At 42.4% G+C, this 22,803-nt stretch overlaps 2 protein-coding genes across 8 annotated transcripts in view; one reads left to right on the forward strand and one right to left on the reverse strand.

Annotated features, from left to right (window-relative positions):
• The window catches only part of UCHL5 (ubiquitin C-terminal hydrolase L5), a 41,467-nt gene extending 23,789 nt beyond the window's left edge, over positions 1-17,678 (reverse strand). For 2 of the 7 annotated variants that reach the window (XM_086345362.1, XM_086345359.1), the window contains exons 1-4: positions 17,307-17,486; positions 6,864-6,927; positions 5,793-5,898; positions 3,482-3,608 (exon numbers count right to left, since the gene is read on the reverse strand). In XM_086345362.1, the coding sequence (XP_086201488.1) occupies positions 3,482-3,520 (39 nt within the window). In that variant the 5' untranslated portion in view covers positions 3,521-3,608; positions 5,793-5,898; positions 6,864-6,927; positions 17,307-17,486. Of the gene's footprint in view, positions 1-3,481; positions 3,609-5,792; positions 5,899-6,863; positions 6,928-16,971; positions 17,487-17,539 lie in introns of those variants that run through there. The other 5 variants (XM_086345366.1, XM_086345365.1, XM_086345363.1 and 2 more) reach the window with 4 other exon arrangements.
• Positions 16,981-22,803, forward strand: part of RO60 (Ro60, Y RNA binding protein) — a 32,042-nt gene continuing 26,219 nt past the window's right edge. The window contains exon 1 of the mRNA XM_086345357.1: positions 16,981-17,897. Coding sequence (XP_086201483.1) covers positions 16,981-17,897 — 917 coding nt within the window. The remainder of the gene's footprint in view (positions 17,898-22,803) is intronic.

Here is a 22,803-nt window from a genome sequence, read left to right on the forward strand (position 1 = left end):
CACCCTTCTTAAAACACCTCAGTAACCTTCTACTGCTCTTAGGATACAGACAAAGGGCTCAAGCATGATCTGCCTCTGTTGGCACCTTGGCAGGAAGCGGGGAGTCTGTCTCTAATATCCACCTTCTCCTTCTTCCAGAACAAAGGAACATATATCTGGGTCCACATTCACCTGGAATGAAGACAGCTCCCCAGTCTTCTCTGCCACCAAGTACAGTCATATGACTGAGTTCTAGCCAAAGAAAAGAAAGCAGGCGGCACAGGCAAATTCTAGAAAACGTCCGTCAAAAAGGAGGGTGCTGTCCTCTCCTACTGTCAAGGATGTGGAGTTGAGAAGAAACAGCTGAAACTCCAACTGTCATCTCAGACCAAGAAGTAACTGGAATAGAAAGCACATACAAAGGAACAAAGTAAAAGAGCCTGCCACCCTGCTGGCTTTGACAGTGGATGGGAAAGAGAAAAACCTGTCTTTCTCATAAACCGTTGTTTCTCTATAGCTGATCATACTAAACCCTGACTCATGTGCTGCTTGTATCTCTTGCCACCCAGCCCGTGTTCTCTCCAGTCCAGCTGTAGTGGCCTTCTTCCAGTACACGCTACCAGCCCTACTCCTTTCCATCATACAGCTGTAGTAATCTGGGATGATCCTCAACTTCCTTCTCCCACTTAACACCTACTTAACCTTTAGATTTCAGCTGAACTGTCACTTACTCAGGGAAACTTTCTCAGATCTCCCTGAAAGGTCAGTCCCATTTTCATGTGTGTAGTGAAGACTTTGGCCTCGCCCTAAGAGAGGCCTGGCCTTGGCCCTTGGCTCCTGGGAGGTGACCTCCAAGCTCCTGAAGAGCCATGCCTGGTAAAAGCGTCTGTGTTCACCTGGGGGCTGGGCACCACACAGACAGTCTCACAATGTGACCGGGGTGGGTTCTGGATCAACAGCTCAGCCTTCATGTGGCTGGAGACTGAGGGCCAGTAAACACTGCATCCCAGGAATCAGTTGAGATGGTCTGAACACTGTGCACTTTGTCACAATCACTGCCAGTGAAGTTGGTGCTGTCTGTGACTCCCCTGGGAGAAGACAACCAGAAGCAGTGTACAGAGAACGCTCCTGGCCTCTGACCCACGTGTACATGGCTGAGTTTAATGTGTCCTCTCACTGTAATAAAGTCATCATGTGACTGAAACATAGTTTAATACACAGCTTATGGTGAGGTCTATGACTCTAACAAACTACAGAACCTGAGGATGGGTTTGGGGACTCCCCAAACTTGCAAGAGTCAGAAGGGAAGGTGGACTGAAGACCCAAAACCCTGCAGTTAGTGTCCAAAGTGAGTGTACTCTTAATAGATTATTTTCAAACTTCACAAGATGGCTCACTCCATGCAGCATTTATCTCCACTATAGTTTTTCATTTCACTGCTTAATTAATCTCCTCCACTAAACTCTAAACACCTTCGAGGGCAGGGATCCTGACTATTGCTTGTCTCCCAAGCACCTGTCACAGTGTCTGGCACACTGCAGACACACAACCGATCTTTCCTGAAAGACTGAACAGGCGGAGTCACACACACACCCAATACCATCACGGCATGACCTTAACAATACATCAAACAGACCTCAGCTTCTCATCGGTGAAACAGTAGCAAGACAACAATGTTTCACAGAGAAGCATTACCAAAAAGGTCATTCCTGGATCCTTAAACACAAATTATCATTACCAGAAGACAATTTCTTTTCTTAATATTTTGCTAATCAATGACCCCCACACCTGCATACTTCCAATTACACCATATGATTAGCGTAAAACAGGCAGTTACATTCTCTAAATTGATATGATTCCATACGGAAATAACTATATATTTAATCTATGTGACCTTATCACAAATAGACACAATTTTAATTAAATTTTTTAAATGTCTGAAAATATTCCTCAGAGTCCAGATTAGAAATCATTACTATAAGCTGTGAAGCCTAGAACCAAGGATTATATATTAGGTAATATATACTATGAAAGTTCCAACACAGGCTCACAGGATACATACCCTAAAGGAACTGATATTAAAGTTGAGTTACTGACCAGGAACTGTTGGCACAGTACAGAATAAAATATATGACATAATTAGGAAATCACTAATCTGGAATATTAGTAAACATGGCAATAATAATGTAATACAAATAAAACATTAAATTATAGTAAGGTAGAAATGCAATACAGAACTAGAAAAATATCACAGAACTCCAGAAAGTATAAATTCATACTCTAGTAACATTTTTTTTCTTTATAGAGGGCTTTCTTATACCTTAAAAAAACACCCAGGCTTCTATAAGTCAGACATCATTAGTGTTTTAGTGTTAGTGAATTCCTGTGCTCTTTAATTATAATATTCTTTCTACATTTAGTGGATACTGACCACATGCCAGGAAGTATACATGAAAACAAAATACCTGACTCCTGGGTTTACAATTTAGTATGGAAGAATTATAATTAAATAGACACACACAGAAAAACATCTTGAAAAATATAAATTGTTCTAAGTGGTTATCTCTGGAGTAGGGATTTTAAGGGTCTTTACTTTCTACATCATACAACCGTTATGCTTACATTTTTGTATAATGGGTATAGAGTCTCATATACCTTTAAAAAATAACAAAAATGTTCTTAAAAATTAGAAAAATCACCTGAAGGGTGAAACTATCTGTTCCCTACTTCTTCTGTACTATCTAGAATATCACACATTATGATTATAACTATATTATTATAATTATTGTAGTACAATGGTACTTATATAAATACAAAATATTACAACTCATAAATGGATTATTTGCATTACATGAGAAGAATCTCAAAATGTTTATCCTTAAGAAGTGAGTTAAAAAATTACAGGATACTTATACTAAGGACGACAGAGGATGAGATGGCTGGATGTATCACCGACTCAATGGACATGAGTTTGGGTAAACTCCGGGAGTTGGTGATGGACAGGGAAGCCTAGCATGCTGCAGTCCATGGGGTCGCAAAGAGTCGGACACGACTGAGCGACTGAACTGACTGATCTATGCTTTTAAAAGAAGTGGTGGTGTGATATGGGATGGACTTCAACGTAGCAATGCCTCGGTTTGCACCCAGCTCTGCCACTGACTAGCCACATAACTTGGGCAAGTTTCTTAATCTCTCTGGGACTCAGTTTCCACATGTGTGAAATAACGAGGAAGCTATAAAACCACACAGGGTTGTTGTGAGGATCAGTTACTACAAGTAAATTAGTAATAAAAAATAAGATATATATAAGTACCTAATAAACCTTCAATATGTTATCTAATACTGTTATGTGCACTGAAATGGAACAAAATCAAATTTTAAGTAAAAAAGAAGCAAAATATTTTGCACAACAGTCCAACTTCAGTTAAAAAAATGACAATAAGAATGTGTCAACAGATGGATAGAAAATGTGGGAGGTAGTACAGAATGTGAAACCACAAACCTGGGCTTTAGACCTGGGTTTAAATTCTGGATCCACCATGTACTAGTTGTGGGACCTCAGCCAAGTAAATTTTTCTAGGCCTCAATTTCTTCATCTGTGAAATGAGGATAACAACCTCACAGGGCTGCTGCAAGGATTAAATAAATAATATAGTCTAAAGCACAATATCTGGCACACAACAGGAATGGTAAATATTGGCTTCCATTGGTACTGTTATCATGACAGTAATAACAAATCAAAGAGACATGCCTGTCTTACCCACCATTATACCCCTAGCATCTAAAATAAAGTCCAGCACAAAGGAAGTGCTCAGCAACTATTTGATGATTAAATGAATGAGTCAAACTGTTGGGAGGGGTTAATAGACACAGGTGTCTATTCACTCATCATGACGTTTCTATAACTTAAGTACTTTAACTACACAATAAAATGTTTTTCTAATCCTTGGTAAAGCAAGAAAATTCTAATTTCTCTAAAAACACTCCGTTCTTAAAAGTTGGTAGGAAAACAAAGAAGTAATAAAAGAAAAGGAAAAAGAGAAACAAGTTACTAACTGGAACAGGAAACGTTTGGTTAAAGGGGCAGTAATGAGAATTAGCAGTTTTATTGTTTCCACCTTTCTAAAGATTTAACAGTTTATCTTAATCTTTTGAGTCTTAGAAAGAAGTGCTATTTTCAAACAAATGTAATCATCTTTAGCTTAGATTTTATATATTAATCAAGCCTCTTTCAGCATTCTCTTTTTCAGCTTTTCCAAACAATGGACTCTAAAATATGTAGGCATCTAATAATGTTGCTTAAATGTTTATTGTATACATTAGAACTGCAGTTCTCAAAATGGGATACATGGACCCCTGGGAACTCCTAAGACTATTTGCAAGGGATTTGTGAGCTCAAAATTGTCTCCATTATAATTCTAGGACAGTCTTTGGTTTTCCCCTGCTTTCATATTTGCACTGCAGCACAAAAGCAATCGTGGGTAACACTGCAGCTATTTTATTAACATACTTAGGCAGTGGCACTAAATTCTTTCACTGACACATAGGTATAATTCTAAAAACTAGCTAAACAAAAACCAGTTTTTACTGAAGAACGTCTTTGATGAAGCAATAAAAATTATTTTTATTTCATTTTGACCTCAGAGTACAATTCTTTAATATTTGCTGAGTGAAACAGGAAATACAAATAAAGCACTTCTACTATAAACCAAAATATGCCAGTCAATTCCAGGAAAGGCACCCTTGCTACTGTTGGAACTGTCAGCTAACTTTTCTCCAGGAACATCATTTTTACCTGAAAGGACATATGGCAGATAAATACAGTTGTTCAGACTGTATCTGGCAGATATTTTCTTGAAATGTGTGAATTGAGTCTGTTACTTCAAGGAAAACACCTGATAATATTTGGTATCCTTGATAAAATGTGAACTTTAAAGTGAAAATTAGAATTTTCTAAGACTTAGATCTACCACTGTGAGTTTAAAAGTTTCATGATACTTAACAATTTTTCTGACTATACAGATGATGATATTAATAAATGTGACTTGTTATAATGTGTATAATCATATGTACTAACATTTTCAAAATCAAAATCAGTTGGTAAATTTTCAAAATGACCAACGCACAATGTTATCAGATGCTGCATGAGTAAAAGATCCTTTTGAAGAGCAAGATAAACCTGAGGATTTTAATAAAACGAAGTACAAAGTTTACTAATATGAGTTCAGATTTCACATTGTAACCAATCTTTAGAAGAGAAACATTTTTGGAGTTTTGATATGATATCAAAGAACATCCATAATTTCCTAGAAAAGAAATGAACATACTCCTCCCTGCTCAACTATATACATGTGTGAGACTAAATTTTCTTCACATATTTCAACTGAAAACAAGACAAAACAAAAATATTGCAATAGACTGAATAAAGCTGATAGGAGAAGCCAGTTGTGTGCTATTAACCCAGACATTAAAAAGGTTTACAAAAATGTAAAGCAATGCAGTCTTTTCACTACTCTTTTGCTTTGGTAAATATACATATGTTTTATTTTAAAAATGTTATCATTTACAGAATTTACTCTTTTAAATCAATTAATAAATACTTTAAATGTCTCAATTTAATATCTAAATGATAAATATTAATAAATAAAATTCAAATAAAGAAGATCTTTGGGGATCTCAATAATTTTAAGAATGTTAAGGAATCCTAAGACCAAGAAACTTGAGAACTGCTACACTAGAGACACACAGGTGGAAAACAATCCTGTTTATAAAAAGCATCGCTCTTGAGACTTCAGAGTGTCCAAGGACCATACCTGCTTGGCAAAAAAGATTGTGTCCAGTCTGGAGTCCTGAACCACAGAGCCTGCTGGTTCTTCTCCTGGTTGCCACTTGAAAAGAAAAATCAACCCATGAACTGGCCTACAAAATAAAATACAAATTAGTGACACCAAACCCTGCTTCCTATATGTGCTGTGTTTAGTCACTCAGTCATGTCCAACTCTTTGTGACCCCATAGACTGTAGCCTGACAGGTTCCTCTGTCCATGGGGATTCTCCAGGCAAGAATCCTGGAGTGGGTTGCCATGCCCTCCTCCAGGGGATCTTCCCAACCCAGGGATCAAAGCCAGGTCTCCCGCATTGCGGGAAGATTCTTTACTTCCTATAAAACGTTGTCAATATATTAAGTTTTAGACATTTACTTAAGAAATATAGTGCAAATGAAGTAAACTGAGAAAATTTTTTACGATTTCTATTGCTACTCACAGGAGATGGCAATGGCATCCCACTCCAGTACTCTTGCCTGGAAAATCCCACGGACGGAGGAGCCTGGTAGGCTGTAGTCCATGCGGTCACTAAGAATTGGACATGACTGAACGACTTCACTTTCACTTTTCACTTTCCTGCATTGGAGAAGGAAATGGCAACCCACTCCAGTGTTCTTGCCTGGAGAATCCCAGGGAGGGGGGAGCCTGGTGGGCTGCCATCTATGGGGTCGCACAGAGTCAGACAAGACTGAAGTGACCTTAGCAGCAGCAGCGCTGCTACTCATAGTTACTAGAATGTTGCCCAAGATAAGGCTACTACTGCAGGGGGATCCAGTGGATCTTCCCAACCCAGGGATCGAACCCAGGTCTCCTACATTGCAGGAGGATTCTTTACCAGCTGAGCCACAAGGGAAGCCTAAGAATACTGGAGTGGGTAGCCTATCCCTTCTCCAGGGGATCTTCCTGACCCAGGAATCAAACCAGGGTCTCCTGCATTACAGGATTCTTTACCAACTGAGCTATGAGGGAAGCCCTTTACACAGTTGAAAAAATAAAGGAGACAATGTGCTTAAGTTTGCTTAAGTACAGACATATTTTTAACAATTTAAAATATACTTACTTTAATTTTTCAAAATTCTCGGGCTCTAAACTCCATATTTCTTCTACTTGGGCACCTCGGCAACCTGAAATAAGAAATTATTTCTTCAGAAGACAAAACAATGCATTTTTCCCTTCACCATTAAATAAAATACCAACGGAAAAAAATGTACATTTAGGTGCAATACGACATGACAAATGAAAATGGTAAAACTGATCAAGTTCAGTCAAGTCCCAGCCCTTTCTTTACTATTTTCTAATTATTTACAAAGGGAGTATATTACTTTGACAACTTTAAAAACTTTCCCCATTTATTTTCACTGAAGCACCACCCGTGACTGTCCCTTCTCAGTCTCTCTCTATCTCTGGCTCCTCTTCATCCACCCTCTTCACTCAGCTGCTGCTGCTGCTAAGTCGCTTCAGTCGTGTCCGACTTTGTGCAACCCCATAGACAGCAGCCCACCAGGCTTCCCTGTCCCTGGGATTCTCCAGGCAAGAACACTGGAGTGGGTTGCCATTTCCTTCTCCAAAGCATGAAAGTGAAAAGTGAAAGTGAAGTCGCTCAGTCATGTCCAACTCTAGCGACCCCATGGACTGCAGCCCACCAGGCTCCTCCGTCCATGGGATTTTCTAGGCAAAAGTACTGGAGTGGGGTGCCATTGCCAGTGCTAAGTTTCCACAATTCTGCCCGCGGCCCTCTTTCTTCCTTACTGTCCACTCGATCCATAAAGTGGTAATATGTAACTACCACTTAACAGTGACTTTCAGATCACGTATTCAGTTCTGATCCCTTTCCAAAATTCCAATACATTTTAAAATACAAATTACTATACAAATTAAAATTTTATACTATACAAATTAAAGTTTTAATTTAATGTCAACTACATCAGAGTCCCCCAATGGTTCTCAACCAAGATAATCCCCTCTCCCTCACGGAACACTGCAAACGTCTGAAGACATTGTTACTGCCACTATTGCCACTTGGGGGGGCGGGCAGCATCTAGGAGGTAGAAGCCAGAGATACTGAACATCCTACAATGCAGGGGATAGCACCCAAAAACAAATAATTACCTGGCCCAAAGTGTCAAAACAAAATGAATTATCAAACCCAAAGTGTCTAATCCAGACAAGGCAAGAGGACAAGGTGGAGACTCCAGCTCTAGCAGTTCATATCGTGGTAATGGTTAAAACGTGGCCTCCAAACTGCCAGGGTCTGAACCCTGCCTCCACTACCATTGACTTCTCGCTCCCCATACTCACAGAGCTGTTGTGAGGAATAAAGGAGATTACTTATTATCTCATAAGATAATTTATTATGAATGACATACATTCAATACAGTGCCTTCACACACTTTATGGAGAAGGAAATGGCAACCTGCTCCAGTATTCTTGCCTGGAGAATTCCAGGGACAGAGGAGCCTGGTGGGCTTACAGTCCATGGGGTCACAGTCAGACACGACTGAGTAACTAACACTTTCACACACTTTTAGGGTTCACTAAATGTCAGGTAGTAGTATTATCACAAGAGAAAAAAAACAAAAACAAAAAAACAGTCATATTTACCAGTAACTTCAATGGGTATAGTGCTTTAAATGGATTTCCCCTAACTCCTACAAAGCAAGTATTACGTGAAAGAGGCTTAGGGATAGTAGGTGTCTTGCCTAAAATCACTATAACTAACATATGCCAAAAAATTAATTAAAACATGTCTGGTTCCAAAGTCTGGGCATTTTTCTAATACTCCAGATTATTTTCCAGTCAGAGCTGGAGCAGCCTTTAGACCAACTGCAAAAATGAGTGATTAAAAAAAAAAAAATTGAACCAATGACCAACCAACTCTGTGACTTTGGGCATTTATACCATTTACTACCACAATTTGCTCTGTTCAGCAAATATCTATTAGCACCCACTCAGGTATTAAAGTTACAGGTACGAGGAGAGTTACTATGTTATTTGTGTGTGTGCTTAGTCACTCTGTTGTGTCCGACTCTTTGTGACCCCATGGACTGTAGTCCACTAGGCTCCTCTTCCACAGGGATTCTCCAGGCAAGATTATTGGAGTGGGTAGCCTATCCCTTCTCCAGGGGACCTTCCTGACCCCAGAATCAAACCAGGGTCTCCTGCATTGCAGGTGGACTCTTTACCAGCTGAGCTACCAGGGAAGCCCTATGTTATTTGTAGTAGAGGAGAACTAGAAACAACCCACATGTGTATAACAGGTTGCTAAATGTCCACATAATTAAGCTGGGGGAATAAAAACCTTACGAAACTGAACCTATAATTATACGAGTATCAAGAAAGGGCACAAAAGGGCACTGATGCAACTGTTAACACTGGTTATGCTATTGGAAATCTACCGTAAAAAGACCAAACATTAAAACATTGCACATATCACATAAAAACCCACAACGACAAAAGTCACTGAATTAAGAGTCCCAAAATCTTTTGCAAAGGTATAATTTCAAGTAGTGGCACTGTTTAAATAACCTTATATTAGACACATATACATCTTTGTAAAAGGAAAACACAGTACTCAACTTGATGTATAAGGAGATAGATGTTTCTAATCTATCTAATATTGCCAACGTCCGCTGCATCATGGAAAAAGCAAGAGAGTTCCAGAAAAACATCTATTTCTGCTTTATTGACTATGCCAAAGCCTTTGACTGTGTGGATCACAATAAACTGTGGAAAATTCTGAAAGAGATGGGAATACCAGACCACCTGACCTGCCTCTTGAGAAACCTATATGCACGTCAGGAAGCAACAGTTAGAACTGGACATGGAACAACAGACTGGTTCCAAATAGGAAAAGGAGTACGTCGAGGCTGTATACTGTCACCCTGCTTATTTAACTTATATGCAGAGTACATCATGAGAAACGCTGGGCTGGAAGAAGTACAAGCTGGAATCAAGATTGCTTTGAGAAATATCAATAACCTCAGCTTTGCAGATGACACCACCCTTATGGCAGAAAGTGAAGAGGAACTCAAAAGCCTCTTGATGAAAGTGAAAGATGAGAGTGAAAAAGTTGGCTTAAAGCTCAACATTCAGAAAACTGAGATCATGGCATCTGGTCCCATCACTTCATGGGAAATAGATGGGGAAACAGTGGAAACAGTGTCAAACTTTATTTTTGGGGGCTCCAAAATCACTGCAGATGGTGATTGCAGCCATGAAATTAAAAGACGCTTACTCCTTGGAAGGAAAGTTATGACCAACCTAGATAGCATATCTAGACCAACAAAGGTCCATCTAGTCAAGGCTATGGTTTTTCCAGTAGTCATGTATGGTTGTGAGAGTGGGACTGTGAAGAAAGCTGAGCGCTGAAGAATTGATGCTTTTGAACTGTGGTGTTGGAGAAGACTCTTGAGAGTCCCTTGGACTGCAAGGAGATCCAACCAGTCCATTCTAAAGGAGATCAGCCCTGGGTGTTCTTTGGAAGGAATAATGCTAAAGCTGAAACTCCAATACTTTGGCCACCTCATGTGAAGAGTTGACTCATTGGAAAAGACTCTGATGCTGGGAGGGACTGGGGGCAGGAGGAGAGGGGGACAACAGAGGATGAGATGGCTGGATGGCATCACTGACTCGATAGATGTGAGTTTGCGTGAACTCTGGGAGCTGGTGATGGACAGAGAGGCCTGGCGTGCTAAAATTCATGGGGTTGCAAAGAGTCGGACACGACTGAGCGACTGAACTGAACTGAACTGAATAATCCCCTTGTGAAAAAGTATAAGTGTTAGTTGCTCAGTCATGTCCAACTCTTTGCATCCCCATAGACTGTAGCCCAAAGGCTCCTCTGTCCATTAAATTCTCCTGGCAAGAGTACTGCAGTGGGTTTCCATTCCCTTCTCCAGGGGATCTTCCCAAGTCAGAGATCAAACCCGGGTCTCCTGCACTGCAGGTAGATTCTTTACCATCTGAGCCACCAGGGAAGGCCAATAATCCCTTTATGTACATTCAATTGCAAGTAATGCAGGTTATAATGGAAATAAAAATAAGCAGTGATTCAAGAGGCCTGGGTTGTAATCCTAGCAATGCCTTTAAGTTCTTTGCCTTTAGCAAGAAAATGTCTTTAAGCCTCACTTTCCTCAAGTTTAAAACGAGAATACTACCTGCTTCATCTAATCCACAAAATTCTCTAGTGAGGTATACATTCTCAAATACCAAGCACAAAGTATCACCATGCTGACTTCTCTAATATTTATTAAGTAAAATGTTGAGTGGGAGTTGAGCTTTAAAAAGTTAATGAATTGCTGGTATTTAACAAATACATTCAGCACTCTGTATCCATAGGTTCTGTATGCGTGATTCAACCAAACACAGGTTGAAAATATATGCCAAGCATGGTATTAGGCCCTAACAAGGACAGAAAATAATAAACTACTTTACCAATGTTTAAAAGCTTCCCAATGGCTCAGCAGTAAAGAATCCACCTGCAAGTGCAGGAGACGCAAGAGACATGGGTTCGATCCCCAGGTCGGGAAGATCCCCTGGAGAAGGAAATGGCAGACCACTCCACTATTCTTGCCTGAACAATCCCACGGACAGAGAAGCCTGGTGGGCTACAGTCCATGGGGTGGCAAAGAGTGGGACACAATGAGCACACACAGACACATACAAGAACTTCGACCTCGTAGGAAACAAATATATATGACTCAGAGACTATGCAGTCTGCAGACTTTGCATATGAAAGGTACAGGGGCTGCGCTCTGCAAGTTAAGAGGTAGCAGACTACCACTGCAGGTCAGAAAAAACTAAAAAACAGCTATCCTGGGCCTTAAATAGGATAACCAAATAATCTGCCATTCAAACCAGAACACAGCTTTTACCGAATTGATTTTACTTAATAAAACATTAAATTTTAATTAAATTAATTCATTAAACTGTTTAAAAATATTTATATATTGACAAACACATTTGTACTATAGTGCTGGTGGCTCCATAAAATAGCTCTATTGAGAAACTAATTCTAAAAATAATTTTCTTAACAACATACCTGGAGTCTTTCTCCCCAAGAAAAATACTCGGGCAGGCACTCCCAAAATGTTGTGCGTGGTCAGTTGTGTCTCTTCGTGACCCCATGAACTGTAGCCTGCCAGGCTTCTCTGTCCAAGGGATTTCCCAGGTAAGAATACTGGAGTGGGTTGCCATTTCCTACTTTGAGGCATCTTCTCTACCCAGGGATTGAACCAGAATCTCTTGTGTCACCTGAATTAGCAGGTGGATTCTTTAACACTAAGCCACTATCAGTGACTTAAATTTAATTGACTGCTAGGGATGGTATCTTTCAACAAACAGCTTGGACACATTGATTGCCAACCCCATGACCGTATAAACAGCTCCACCAGAAGCAGCAGGCATGGTGCCAGCTTCTGCACCTCCCACAAAAAACAGCCCCAGATATCTTTCCCAACCATATTTTCAGTTATTACACGGCACAGACAAATGCCATTCAACTGGTGATGTGACAAAATAGGAAAAACTACATGGTCAACTCTTAGGCAATCTCTCCAAAAAGGACTAAACTCAGTTATTAAAAATGAACAAGGAGCCCTTAGTTGGAGGCACTATTAACGTATATCCCTCTGGTAGCTCAGTTGGTAAAGAATCTACCTGCAATACAGGAGGCCCTCGTTCGATTCCTGGGTCAGGAAGATCTGCTGGAGAAGGGATAGGCTACTACTCCAGTATTTTTGGGCTTCCCTTGTGGCTCAGCTGGTAAAGAATCTGCCTGCAATTCAGGAGATCTGGGCTCAATCCCTGGGTTGGGAAGATCCCCTGGAGAAGGGAAAGGCTACCCACTCCAGTACTGTGTCCTAGAGAATTCCAGACTGTACAGTCCATGGTGTCGCAAAGAGTTGGACACAACTGAGCAACTTTCACTTTCACTCATAAGAAGGTGCCTTTTTGGAGGTCCCAAAGACTGGAGTCAACACTCACTTCCAAGTGTATCACATGCACACTCAACTGTTCTTTTATTTCTTGTGTAAATGCCAGGCATTAACTCACCTCTCTCCCCACAATAACAGACGTGCACCTTATGAGTGTTTGAAATAGACCTCCATGTAAAGGAAACACCACACTGGCCCTGAATCCCTCAGAAATGCCTCAACTCACGGGCCAGAGTTGTAGATGATGGAATTGTTTTAGACTTGTTCCCTGCAGACCCAGGTAGGGTCTGTGTGATCACTAATACATACTGTTATGCCTGATTTAATGCCTTAAGCCAAGAGGAAAGGCCAATACAAAAACTTGAGGAAGTCACCTGGCTTCCTAACATAAACACCCCAAGGGATAAACAGATTTGATACCAGTCCTGCAGGTCCAGTCAGATTAATCAGAGTAGCTGACAGAATGGCATATTTGGTACAGTAATAAAGAATCGATTTTATTGGGAGACAATTCTCAATCAGTTTCTCCTGTTACTGCTTGTCTTCTGAGAGAAATCGTGAGGTTCGTTTAGAACTGTCTTTTCAAGAATGTCAAAATAGTAAACAGACTTGAAGATCAGGGATAGTATCTCCCTGTGTGGGACAGAGAGAAGACTGATCTGCTGTCTATAATATCATCTCCCTAGAGTCAAAGGTTGAGCAAGTTTGCAAGCAGACTCTAAAGCTGAGGCTCTCAAAGATCAGAGGTTCCTCAGCTCTGACAGAAATTCGTGCCTGTGGCGTTACCTTCACTCCTATGGACTCAGAGGATAAGGACACCAATGCAAACATGAATCTCCTGCTGACTACCGTGCCATGAGTGATACTATTATTTACCTCTAAAGTTGAAGCTGTCTACCAGCATCTATAAAATAGTGGCAGGCTCATTTGTTGGCTGGCAAGTAGGCTAAAACCTAACACTCTGTAATTCTTAACAGATGCTGGATTTTTGTCCAATGTCTTTTGCAATTATTGAGATAATCTAATCATATGGTTTTTCTTATTTAATATGGTGAATTACATTGAATCCCAAATGTTAAACCAACCCTGAATTCCTGGGATAAACCCCTCTCATTCATGACATACTATTTAATATATTATTGGATTTGATTTGCTAACATTTTGGTTAGAATGTTTGTTTCTATGTTGACAATAGATATGGGTCTGCAATTTCCTTTTCTTACAATGTCTTTGTCTGGTTTGGGTGTTAAAATTAATGCTGACCCTCATAAAATGAGATGAGGAGTACTTCTTCTCCAATGTCTTTGGAGAAGCCTGTGTAGAAATGGTATTACTAATTCCTTAAATATTTGCAAGAATTTACTAGTGATGACATTTTGGCTAGAGTTTTCCTTGTGGGAAAATTTTAAATTACAATTTCAATTTTTTTAAAACACATAAGGCTATACTGTTTATCAACTACTTCTTGAGTGAGCTTTGGTAATTTGTGTCTAAAGAAATTTGTACACGTCAGCTAAACTGTCAAATTTATTTGCATAAATATTTATTAGAAAATTCACTTATCCTTCTAATATCTATAGAATCTGTAATGATGTCATTTCTCTTATTCCTGGATATTTGTCATTTTTCTCCTCTCCTTTCTTCTGATCAGTCTGACTAGAGGTTTATCCATTTTACTGATCTTTGAGACAACAGCTTTTGGTTTCATTGACTTTCTCCACTATTCTTCTCTTTTCTATTTTACTAACTTCAACCCTGATCTCTATTATTTCCTTTTATCTGCCCTTCCTTTTCTAGTTTATTGAAGGGAAAGCTGCGGTCACTGATTTGCTGTACTAAATCCAGTCCCAGATACTCTATCTTGGCTAGAAGCAGAAATTTACAGCTTCTATTTTTAATTGGTAGACTATCATAGTTTGTTTTACTCAATTTATTAATCATGTATGCACTGTATCAATTAAAAATATAGTTCTGCTCCATCAGTTTCTTAACACAGAACTTTGTTTTACCCTGATGTTATATTCCACCAGAATTTTTAATTATATAATCACTGAACTCACAAATAATTTCCCCTTCAGTGAAGAAACTTAAAACTACAGTAGCACCTATAAAACAATAAGATGTTTCACTTTTGAAAGAATAAACTTCCAAAAGCATTTTTAAATCCGTGACGTGAATGAGAAAAAAAAAAAAAAAAGACAGAAATAAACTTTTGTCTCTTTGAAGCAGCTGATAATGATGTACAACTTCCATCATTTAACTTTTGGCAAAGGTCTCCTGCTAATTGAGCCAATCATATCGCTTCACTTTTCACAAGTGCAGGTACAGGAGGTGCGGTTCCGTATCAGTCTCTTATACATGACTTTTAAATCACTTTCAATTCCAAGCTTTCTGCACATATGAAAGTGAAGCAACAGCTGTTAATAGAATGAACTAACTTTAAAATAAGCAAATTTGCCTGGTACAACATTTTTTAAGGTTAACTTTAACATGTCATAATAGTTAAGGTTTTGAAGGTAAAACTTCATGGTTAAACGTGTGCACATTTCAAATTCAGTGTATGTCCAAAGTTGAACCTATTTCCTGGTCCATTACGCCTACTCTTCTCTTTTACTTCACCAGTCTCCTAAGCTAGATTGAGGGCAGGAGGAGAAGGGGACAACAGAGGATAAGATGGCTGGATGGCATCACCGACTCAATGGACATGGGTTTGGGTAAACTCCAGGAGTTGGTGATGGACAGGGAGGCCTGGCGTGCTGTGGTTCATCGGGTCGCAAAGAGTCGGACACGACTGAGAGACTGAACTGAACTGAAGCTAGAGACTAAAGTCATTATCACCTTTCCCCCTTTATCCCACCAGTTAACTGTCCTGTGGACTTAAAGCCAAAATTATTGACTACCTCCTCTCCAAATCACTACTTCATATTGAGCTAATCTTCTCAGATTCTGACCATCTTAAGAGTTATCTAGTCTCTCACTTCATTCCATTCCAGTGTACTGCACACTACATGAAGTAAATGTTTTTCAATTATAAAAATGTCATTTCAGCATTGAAATATCTGACAGTTAAGTCGCTGGGGATTACAGGCCAATCCACACAACACAGCACGGCACACAATTGGGCCTCAGTTTATCTTTTCAGTTTGGGATTCAAATACTCCTCTGTTACACTGTTTTAGTCACTTCCCCAGCCCCTTCCCTGGGCTTCTCAGGTGGCGCTAGTGGTAAAGAACTAAGCTAATGGACAGGACTGAGCAGCTGTTCCCTAAGTCATATACTTTAATATCACTACTGTTTATGCCTTTCCTTCTGCCTGTGTTCTTCCAGGACTTGTGTGTAAATACTCTAAGGCAGCAGTTAACATGCCATATTATATATTGCTTGTCAGTTATTCAGAACAGCAGCCCTGCTTTATTCACACTAAAAATACTGAAACCCTACCTATGTGTCTGAGATATACAGTACGTAAACAAAATATGAGTGATAAATGGTATTTCAAATAGCTATGTACAACAGTGGGCTTCCTGGTGGCTCAGTGGGAAAAGAACCTGCCTGCAATGCAGGAGACGGAAGAGATACAGGTTCAATTCCTGGATCGGGAAGATCCCCTGGAGGAGGGCATGGCAACCCACTCCAGTATCCCAGCCTGGAGAATCCCATGGACAGAGGAGCCTGGCAGGCTACAGTCCATGTGGTCACAAAGAGTCAGACACAACTGAAGCGACTGAGCGTGGACGCACGACAAACAGTACACATATCAATGTTGAATTTCTACCTTCAGTACAGGTTTTAATAACATAGTAGCTAAAATGAATAATACCTGAAAAAATGTAACAGATAAAAATAAACTTACTGCCAAAGTAGAGAACAGGGGACAAGAAGGGCAGAGAGGCCACCAAGTCGAATACGTTGGTTACTTGGGACCACAGACAAGGAATAGAGTCAGAAAGCAATTAAGAGACAAGCATGTGGTCTCTAGAACACTCGCTGGAGAATGCACACTTTCCCGGAAGCCACAAGCGAGCAGAACGAGCAAGGTGGCCCGCGCGTCCCGTGTAGCCAGCCCGCGCGGACGGCCGCAGGGCTGATCACACACACTCAACGGGTTCTGCTTCGAATGACTCGGATGTCAGGTTCCCAGGCAGCCTGGGGCCCTGGACACCCAACCCTCGACAAGGCACACCTGACTTTTTTTTGCAGGACCGATGCCTTCACACGCACACCTGGACACACCTGCCTGGGATGGGGGCGCCGGGGGTGGAAACAGGAGACTTCCAAGTCGTAAAGTGGCGGCCGGGGCGGAGGGTTCGGGCCAGCGAACCCAGTCCTGGAGCGTCGAATCCCGGGGACACGTTCTTGTCCCTGAGAGGTGGCTCTCAGATCGCCACGGAAACGCGACTTGCCGGGACTGAAGCCCTGCCTTTCCCCCGCCTCTCCCCGACTTCAGGATTCGGGAGTCGCCTCCTTTCAGACGCCAGGCGGCCGGAGCCGCAGAGAAGCGTTCGTGACCAGCTCCGGCCTCCTCCCGTAACCCGCCACCGGCCCAGGACGGCCCCCTTGGCTCTCACCAAATCCTTTAATGAGCTCGGTGAAGACCCCGGGGTCGCTCTCCATGAGGCACCACTCCCCGGCATTGCCCGTCATGGCCCCGGCCGCGCGCCGCCCCGCTCCACCTCCGGCTCCGGGCGCCCCCGGCCCTCGCTCCTGCCACCGCCGGCCACTGAGCTCGGCAAACCCGCCGCGGGCTCGTCCACCACACGTCACCCCGCCTACTTCCCGACAGCCTCCGCGGCGCCGTCACCTGGAGCGCGACAGAGCGCGGGCGGACGCTCTAGCCACCCGAGAGCGGGCGAGACTCTCCCTGGGCCGCGCTGGACCAGGAGCGGATTCGGAAGGGGTAGGGGGCGGGCGGTCTGGGCAAAATCCGAGAAAGGGCGGGGCCTGGGGCCCCTGAGGAGAGAACATCCGGGCCCCTCGCCGGTCTGGGGCAGGGGCGGGGCTCGCGCCCGGGAGCCGAACCCCGAGGCCCCGGCGGCGGCCCCAGGGCAGTCGTCGCGCGTCAGGCCGCCGTGCGTCGTCGTCTTACGGTGGCGGCGCGTTGCCGCGCAGCACTTCTCCCGGTGGCGCGGCGGCTTCGGAGGCTTGGCCGCCGGGCACAGGTGAGGGAACCACGGGCGGCCGGGTGGCTGCGGCCCTTTGTGCAGTCTGAGCGGCGCGGGGGGCGGGGTTGGGGGGGACGCGCAGGGTCCGGCCGGTCCTTCGTGGCTGTCGCCCTGCATCTCCGCGGCCGGATCAGACTTCCTCCCGCCCCTCCTCGGGGCTCTGCCCGTCTCGGGGGTGGGGGGAGCGGAACCGGCTGCTCCTTGAGCCTCCTCGCTGGCCCGGACCCTTCCGGAAGACCGGGACCCCTCCCGGTGCTGCTTGCGGAGCTTCCTGCCGACCGACGTCCCGAGGACCCGCTTTCTTCCTCCTCCTCTTTCCTCCTCCCGCCGCTGCTGCGCCGAGAGGCGTTGCCCAGCCTGCAGGCTTTGAGGAGAAGGATCTTTGTGAGAAGACCCAGGACGAGTTTGTGCTGGAGGGAATGACGAGGGAGAGGAGAAGAATCCGTCCTGTCGTCCATCGGGGGGTGATAGACAAGTGCTGTGCGATGCCTCCAAGGCACAGGAGGTTGAAAAATATAGTGTTTTAAATCTGAAAACATGTATAATGGTCCTAAGACTAAAAGATGCGTTGGACCAAAAATGGCTGTCTTCACTAAATCACGAAACAGCCCTTCTTCACCAAGCCCTTGCAGAATACTGATGTTAAGATAAAGTCTTTAAGGGTGGTATTAATTATGCATCACTCCCTGAATCTCTGAGTTCCAGGAGAGGCCCTTGACTTTCAAGGGGGGAAAAAAAAGCTTTAATTGGTAAAACTCTGATTCTTTGCTTCTCAGCTTGGTGGACCTGGAATAAGGGAACTTTGTCCTACAGGGTTGTGTGAAGCCACAAAATAAACGTGATATATTTTATTGAGAAACAGCGGGACAGCTTTAATATTAAGACAGACATGGTTGTATTATGGAGTAGAAGCCCAAGTTTGTGTCAGGTGTTAGATTTAAAATTTTGGGGGGGAATCTTTCTTGGGAGTTTATACCTGAAAGACTGTCCTCAAGCTGGTGGGGGGAGGGGGGCGGAGTTCTGCTGCTGCTGCTGCTAAGTGGCTTCAGTCGTGTCCGACTCTGTGCGACCCCATAGACGGCAGCCACCAGGCTCCCCCGTCCCTGGGAGTTCTGCTAAGTATACTTAAATGGGAAAGTTTGTGAGGCGAGGAGTCTAGGCTTATTTCCTTATGACACCTAGAATGAGTGTCATCAGACCCCAGGGCTGTTTGCAGTAATTTGTGTTACTTTTTAATCTGCAGGATTGCTGTGAACTTGCAATAGAACTTAGAACTTCTGTGCTAAGTAAATACAGCAAAACTAACATTTGATACTCACTCCGCTCAACGTGGTGCCTGTTGTAGAGACCAAACTGAGAATTAGCCCTTGACAGAACCTATAAGTAATCAGAAAAGGGATGGAGGTCAAATTTCCTTAGTTGTATTGTTAAGATTTAATCCTAAGAGTTCACATAAAAATCCAGATTTCTGGGTCTTTGGGCAAAATGAGAGGATCTGGAATTACAAGGCCCTTACTACATGTTGACCAGTTGGCTGAAAGGGCCTGCCTTCAGGATATCATGCTGTTATGTCTCCTACTGTTCACTGCTTTTTATTACATCACACTTGACTTGATCCACTCATGTCCATTACCAGTCTGAGTGATACAGTTATCTGAACGTGTGGCCCCAGGTTTTGCAGTATTCTCTCTTTTCCAAACTATCTTGCTCTCTCTCATAGGTGTAAGTCAGTTTTGACTTCATTTAAAAAGGAGTAAGCTACAAACTTGTTTGACCTCTTGGGATGAAAGGGAGCCTTTTCAAGTAACAAATGATCAAGAGACTTTGGAAAGATACTTAGATGTGTACTTTTAAGAAAAATGTAGGAATGCTTAGAAATCATGTATTAGCATTGTTAAAAGGTACTATAGTTGTTCTTGTCTGACTCTTTGTAACCCCATGGACTGCAGCACACCAGGCTTCCCTGTCCTTCACCGTCTCTTGGAGTTTGCTCAGACTCATGTCCATTGAGTCAGTGATGTCAACCATCTCATCCTCTGTCATCCCTTTCTCCTGCCTTCAATCTTTCCCAGCATCAGGGTCTTTTCCAGTGAGTCAGCTCTTTGCATCAGGTGGCCAAAGTGTTGGAGCTTCAGCTTCAATAGTTGTTCTAGTTCCAGTGAATGAGAAGCAGAAATAAATGCTATTACATACTGTGTATTACTAGCATTCACTGATTTTGCATTTAAAATTAGGAAAAAGAGAACCACAACCAATTTCAAAATGTGGCTGTGCTTTTAGTAACATTGTGATTTGTTTGATTGCTTCCCCAAATTTTAATTTATAGAAGTTTAATAAAACTTAAGCTGTATTAAATTTCTTTGGAGGGGTGTGCTTTAAGAATACTGGGTATGTCAGTCCAGCTGAAAGAAGAATTAACTGTCTTTGTTAATCTGGATTTATAACACTTGGATGTTCAGGAGCGGATTAACTGATGACCAGGCTCTGACCTAACTCACTCCCCAACTGCCTTCTAAACCACTGACTCTGGAGCTTAAGCTTTGAGAAGGGCGATGAAAGCAGTTGGGGAAGGAAGAAATTAAGGTCCTATATATGTATGTGTGGAGAAGGCAATGGCACCCCACTCCAGTACTCTTGCTGGAAAATCCCATGGATAGAAGAGCCTGGTGGGCTGCAGTCCATGGGGTCGCGAAGAGTCGGACATGACTGAGCGATTTCACTTTCACTCTTCACTTTCCTGCATTGGAGAAGGAAATGGCAACCCACTTGAGTGTTCTTGCCTGGAGAATCCCAGGGACAGGGGAGCCTGGTGGGCTGCCGTCTATGGGGTCGCACAGAGTCGGACACGACTGAAGTGACTTAGCAGCAGCAGCATATGTATGTGTGTGTATATATATATATATATAAATACACATATGTGTTTATATATCAGTTTAGCCTCTCAATCGTGTCCAACTCTTTGGAGTCCCATGGACTGCAGCTCTCCAGGCTTCCCTGTCCATCACCAACTCCTGGAACTTGCTCAAACTCATGTCCATCAAGTCAGTGATGCCATCCACCCATCTCATCACACACACACACACACACACACATATGGGCTTCCCAGGTGGTTCAGTGGTAAAGAATCCGCCTGCCAATACAGGAGACATGGGCTCAATCCCTGGATGAGGAAGATCCCCTGGAGAAGGAAATGGCAATACATTCCAGTATTCTTGGCTGGGAAATCCCATGGACAGAGGAGCCTAGCATGCTACAGTCCATGGCATCACAAAAGAGTAGGTCATGACTTAGCAATTAAACAACAACACACACACACACATATATATATATGTCTGTGTGTATCTCAAATTGCTTTCTAAAGACAAATATAAAAAAAGGGTTAAATATCATTTGAATGCTTATCTTTTTAAATAACTTCGCAAATATATTTTGCCTAGTCAATTAAAAAAATTTTTTTAAATAACATTTCTGAGATAGACTTCACACATCCCATTCAAGGAGTTTTAGTATATTCAGAGTTGTCGCACACACACACACAGTTGTGTAATCGTTACCACTATCTAATTTCAGAACATTTTCATCATCCCCAAAAAGAAACCCCTTACACTTTAGAGAGGAATCTAGCAATCCCACGAAAGGTTAAATATAGAGATATCATATGATCCAACATTCTACATTCCACCAGCGGGGTATGAAGGTTCTAATTTCTCCAGATCCTCACAATGCTGCTTATTATTGTCCTTTTGATTATAGCCATTCTGGTACATGTGAAATGATATCTCATTGCAGTTTTTATTTGCTGATGACCAGTGATACTCAGCATTTTTTGTGTGTGTTGGCCATTTGTATATCTTCTTTGAAGAAACACCTATATAGACTCTTAGCCTGTTTTTTAATTGGGGCATTTATCATTTTATCATGTAGTTATGAATGCTCTCTATATTATAGACACAAATTCCTTATCATATGTATGATTTGCAAGTGTTTTCTCCCTTTCTCTGGGATGTCTCTTTGCTTTCTTTGTGGTATCTTTTGAAACACAGTTTTAAATTTTGATGAAAGCCTGTCCTTTTTCCTTTTGTCACTTATGCCTTTGGTGTCTGTGTTTTGAGATCAAGTCTCTGATGTCACCTCAGTGCCTTACATTCATTTCACCTCAGTTCCATTCCAGAGTACGGTTCCATCAGATCTCCCAAGTTAAAGGGCAGAACTCCCAACAGATTGCCCTTCCTTCAGATAGCAGCTTCTGGGAGGGCCCCAGTCTCCCCACACTTCTGCCTGCCCAGGTGGGCGTCCCGCAACCCTCTCAGGGTCAGTAGTTCACCTGGATGACTCAACTCCCTGAAAGCACCAGCCTCACGATTACAGTTTTATTTAAAAGGATGCAGTTCAAACAGCCAAATGGAGGACACGCCCAGGCCAGTCTGGAGGCAGCAGCAGGATCCCTTCTGTTTGTGCAGTCCTGGCACGGCACCCCACCAGTACTGACTTGGACTCTGTGCTGAAGTTGGGGGTCTGCAGTTTGTGTATGGGGGTCTTATAATTAAGCAGGATTGATGAATTCATTGACCACATGGTTGAGCCCAGTGTTCTGCCGCCCTCCCCTCCTGGGAGGATGATCTGGTCCAGAGTTCCAGCCTTCTAATCAGACTGTTGGTCTTTATGGTGATCCTATCTGGAAGCAATCCAAAGGCCTAGAAAGAGCCCTCTCATTAGCATAACAAAGACACCCATCAATCAGGATATTGCAAGGTTTTTTTTGTTGTTGTTAACATTGTTTTGAATAAAAGATTCTTTAAATTCTCTGCCGCTTTACAATTTTTAAGTTTCACACACATGATTTCATATAATCTCATAATAATTCTCTTTATACATCCTCTATACCTGTATTGTGCCTCTCCCC

Source organism: Bos grunniens, chromosome 16 (assembly GCF_055505025.1).
Source record: "Bos grunniens cultivar Pamir isolate PY7600 chromosome 16, Bosgru_T2T1.0, whole genome shotgun sequence".
Taxonomy (NCBI): domain Eukaryota; kingdom Metazoa; phylum Chordata; class Mammalia; order Artiodactyla; family Bovidae; genus Bos; species Bos grunniens.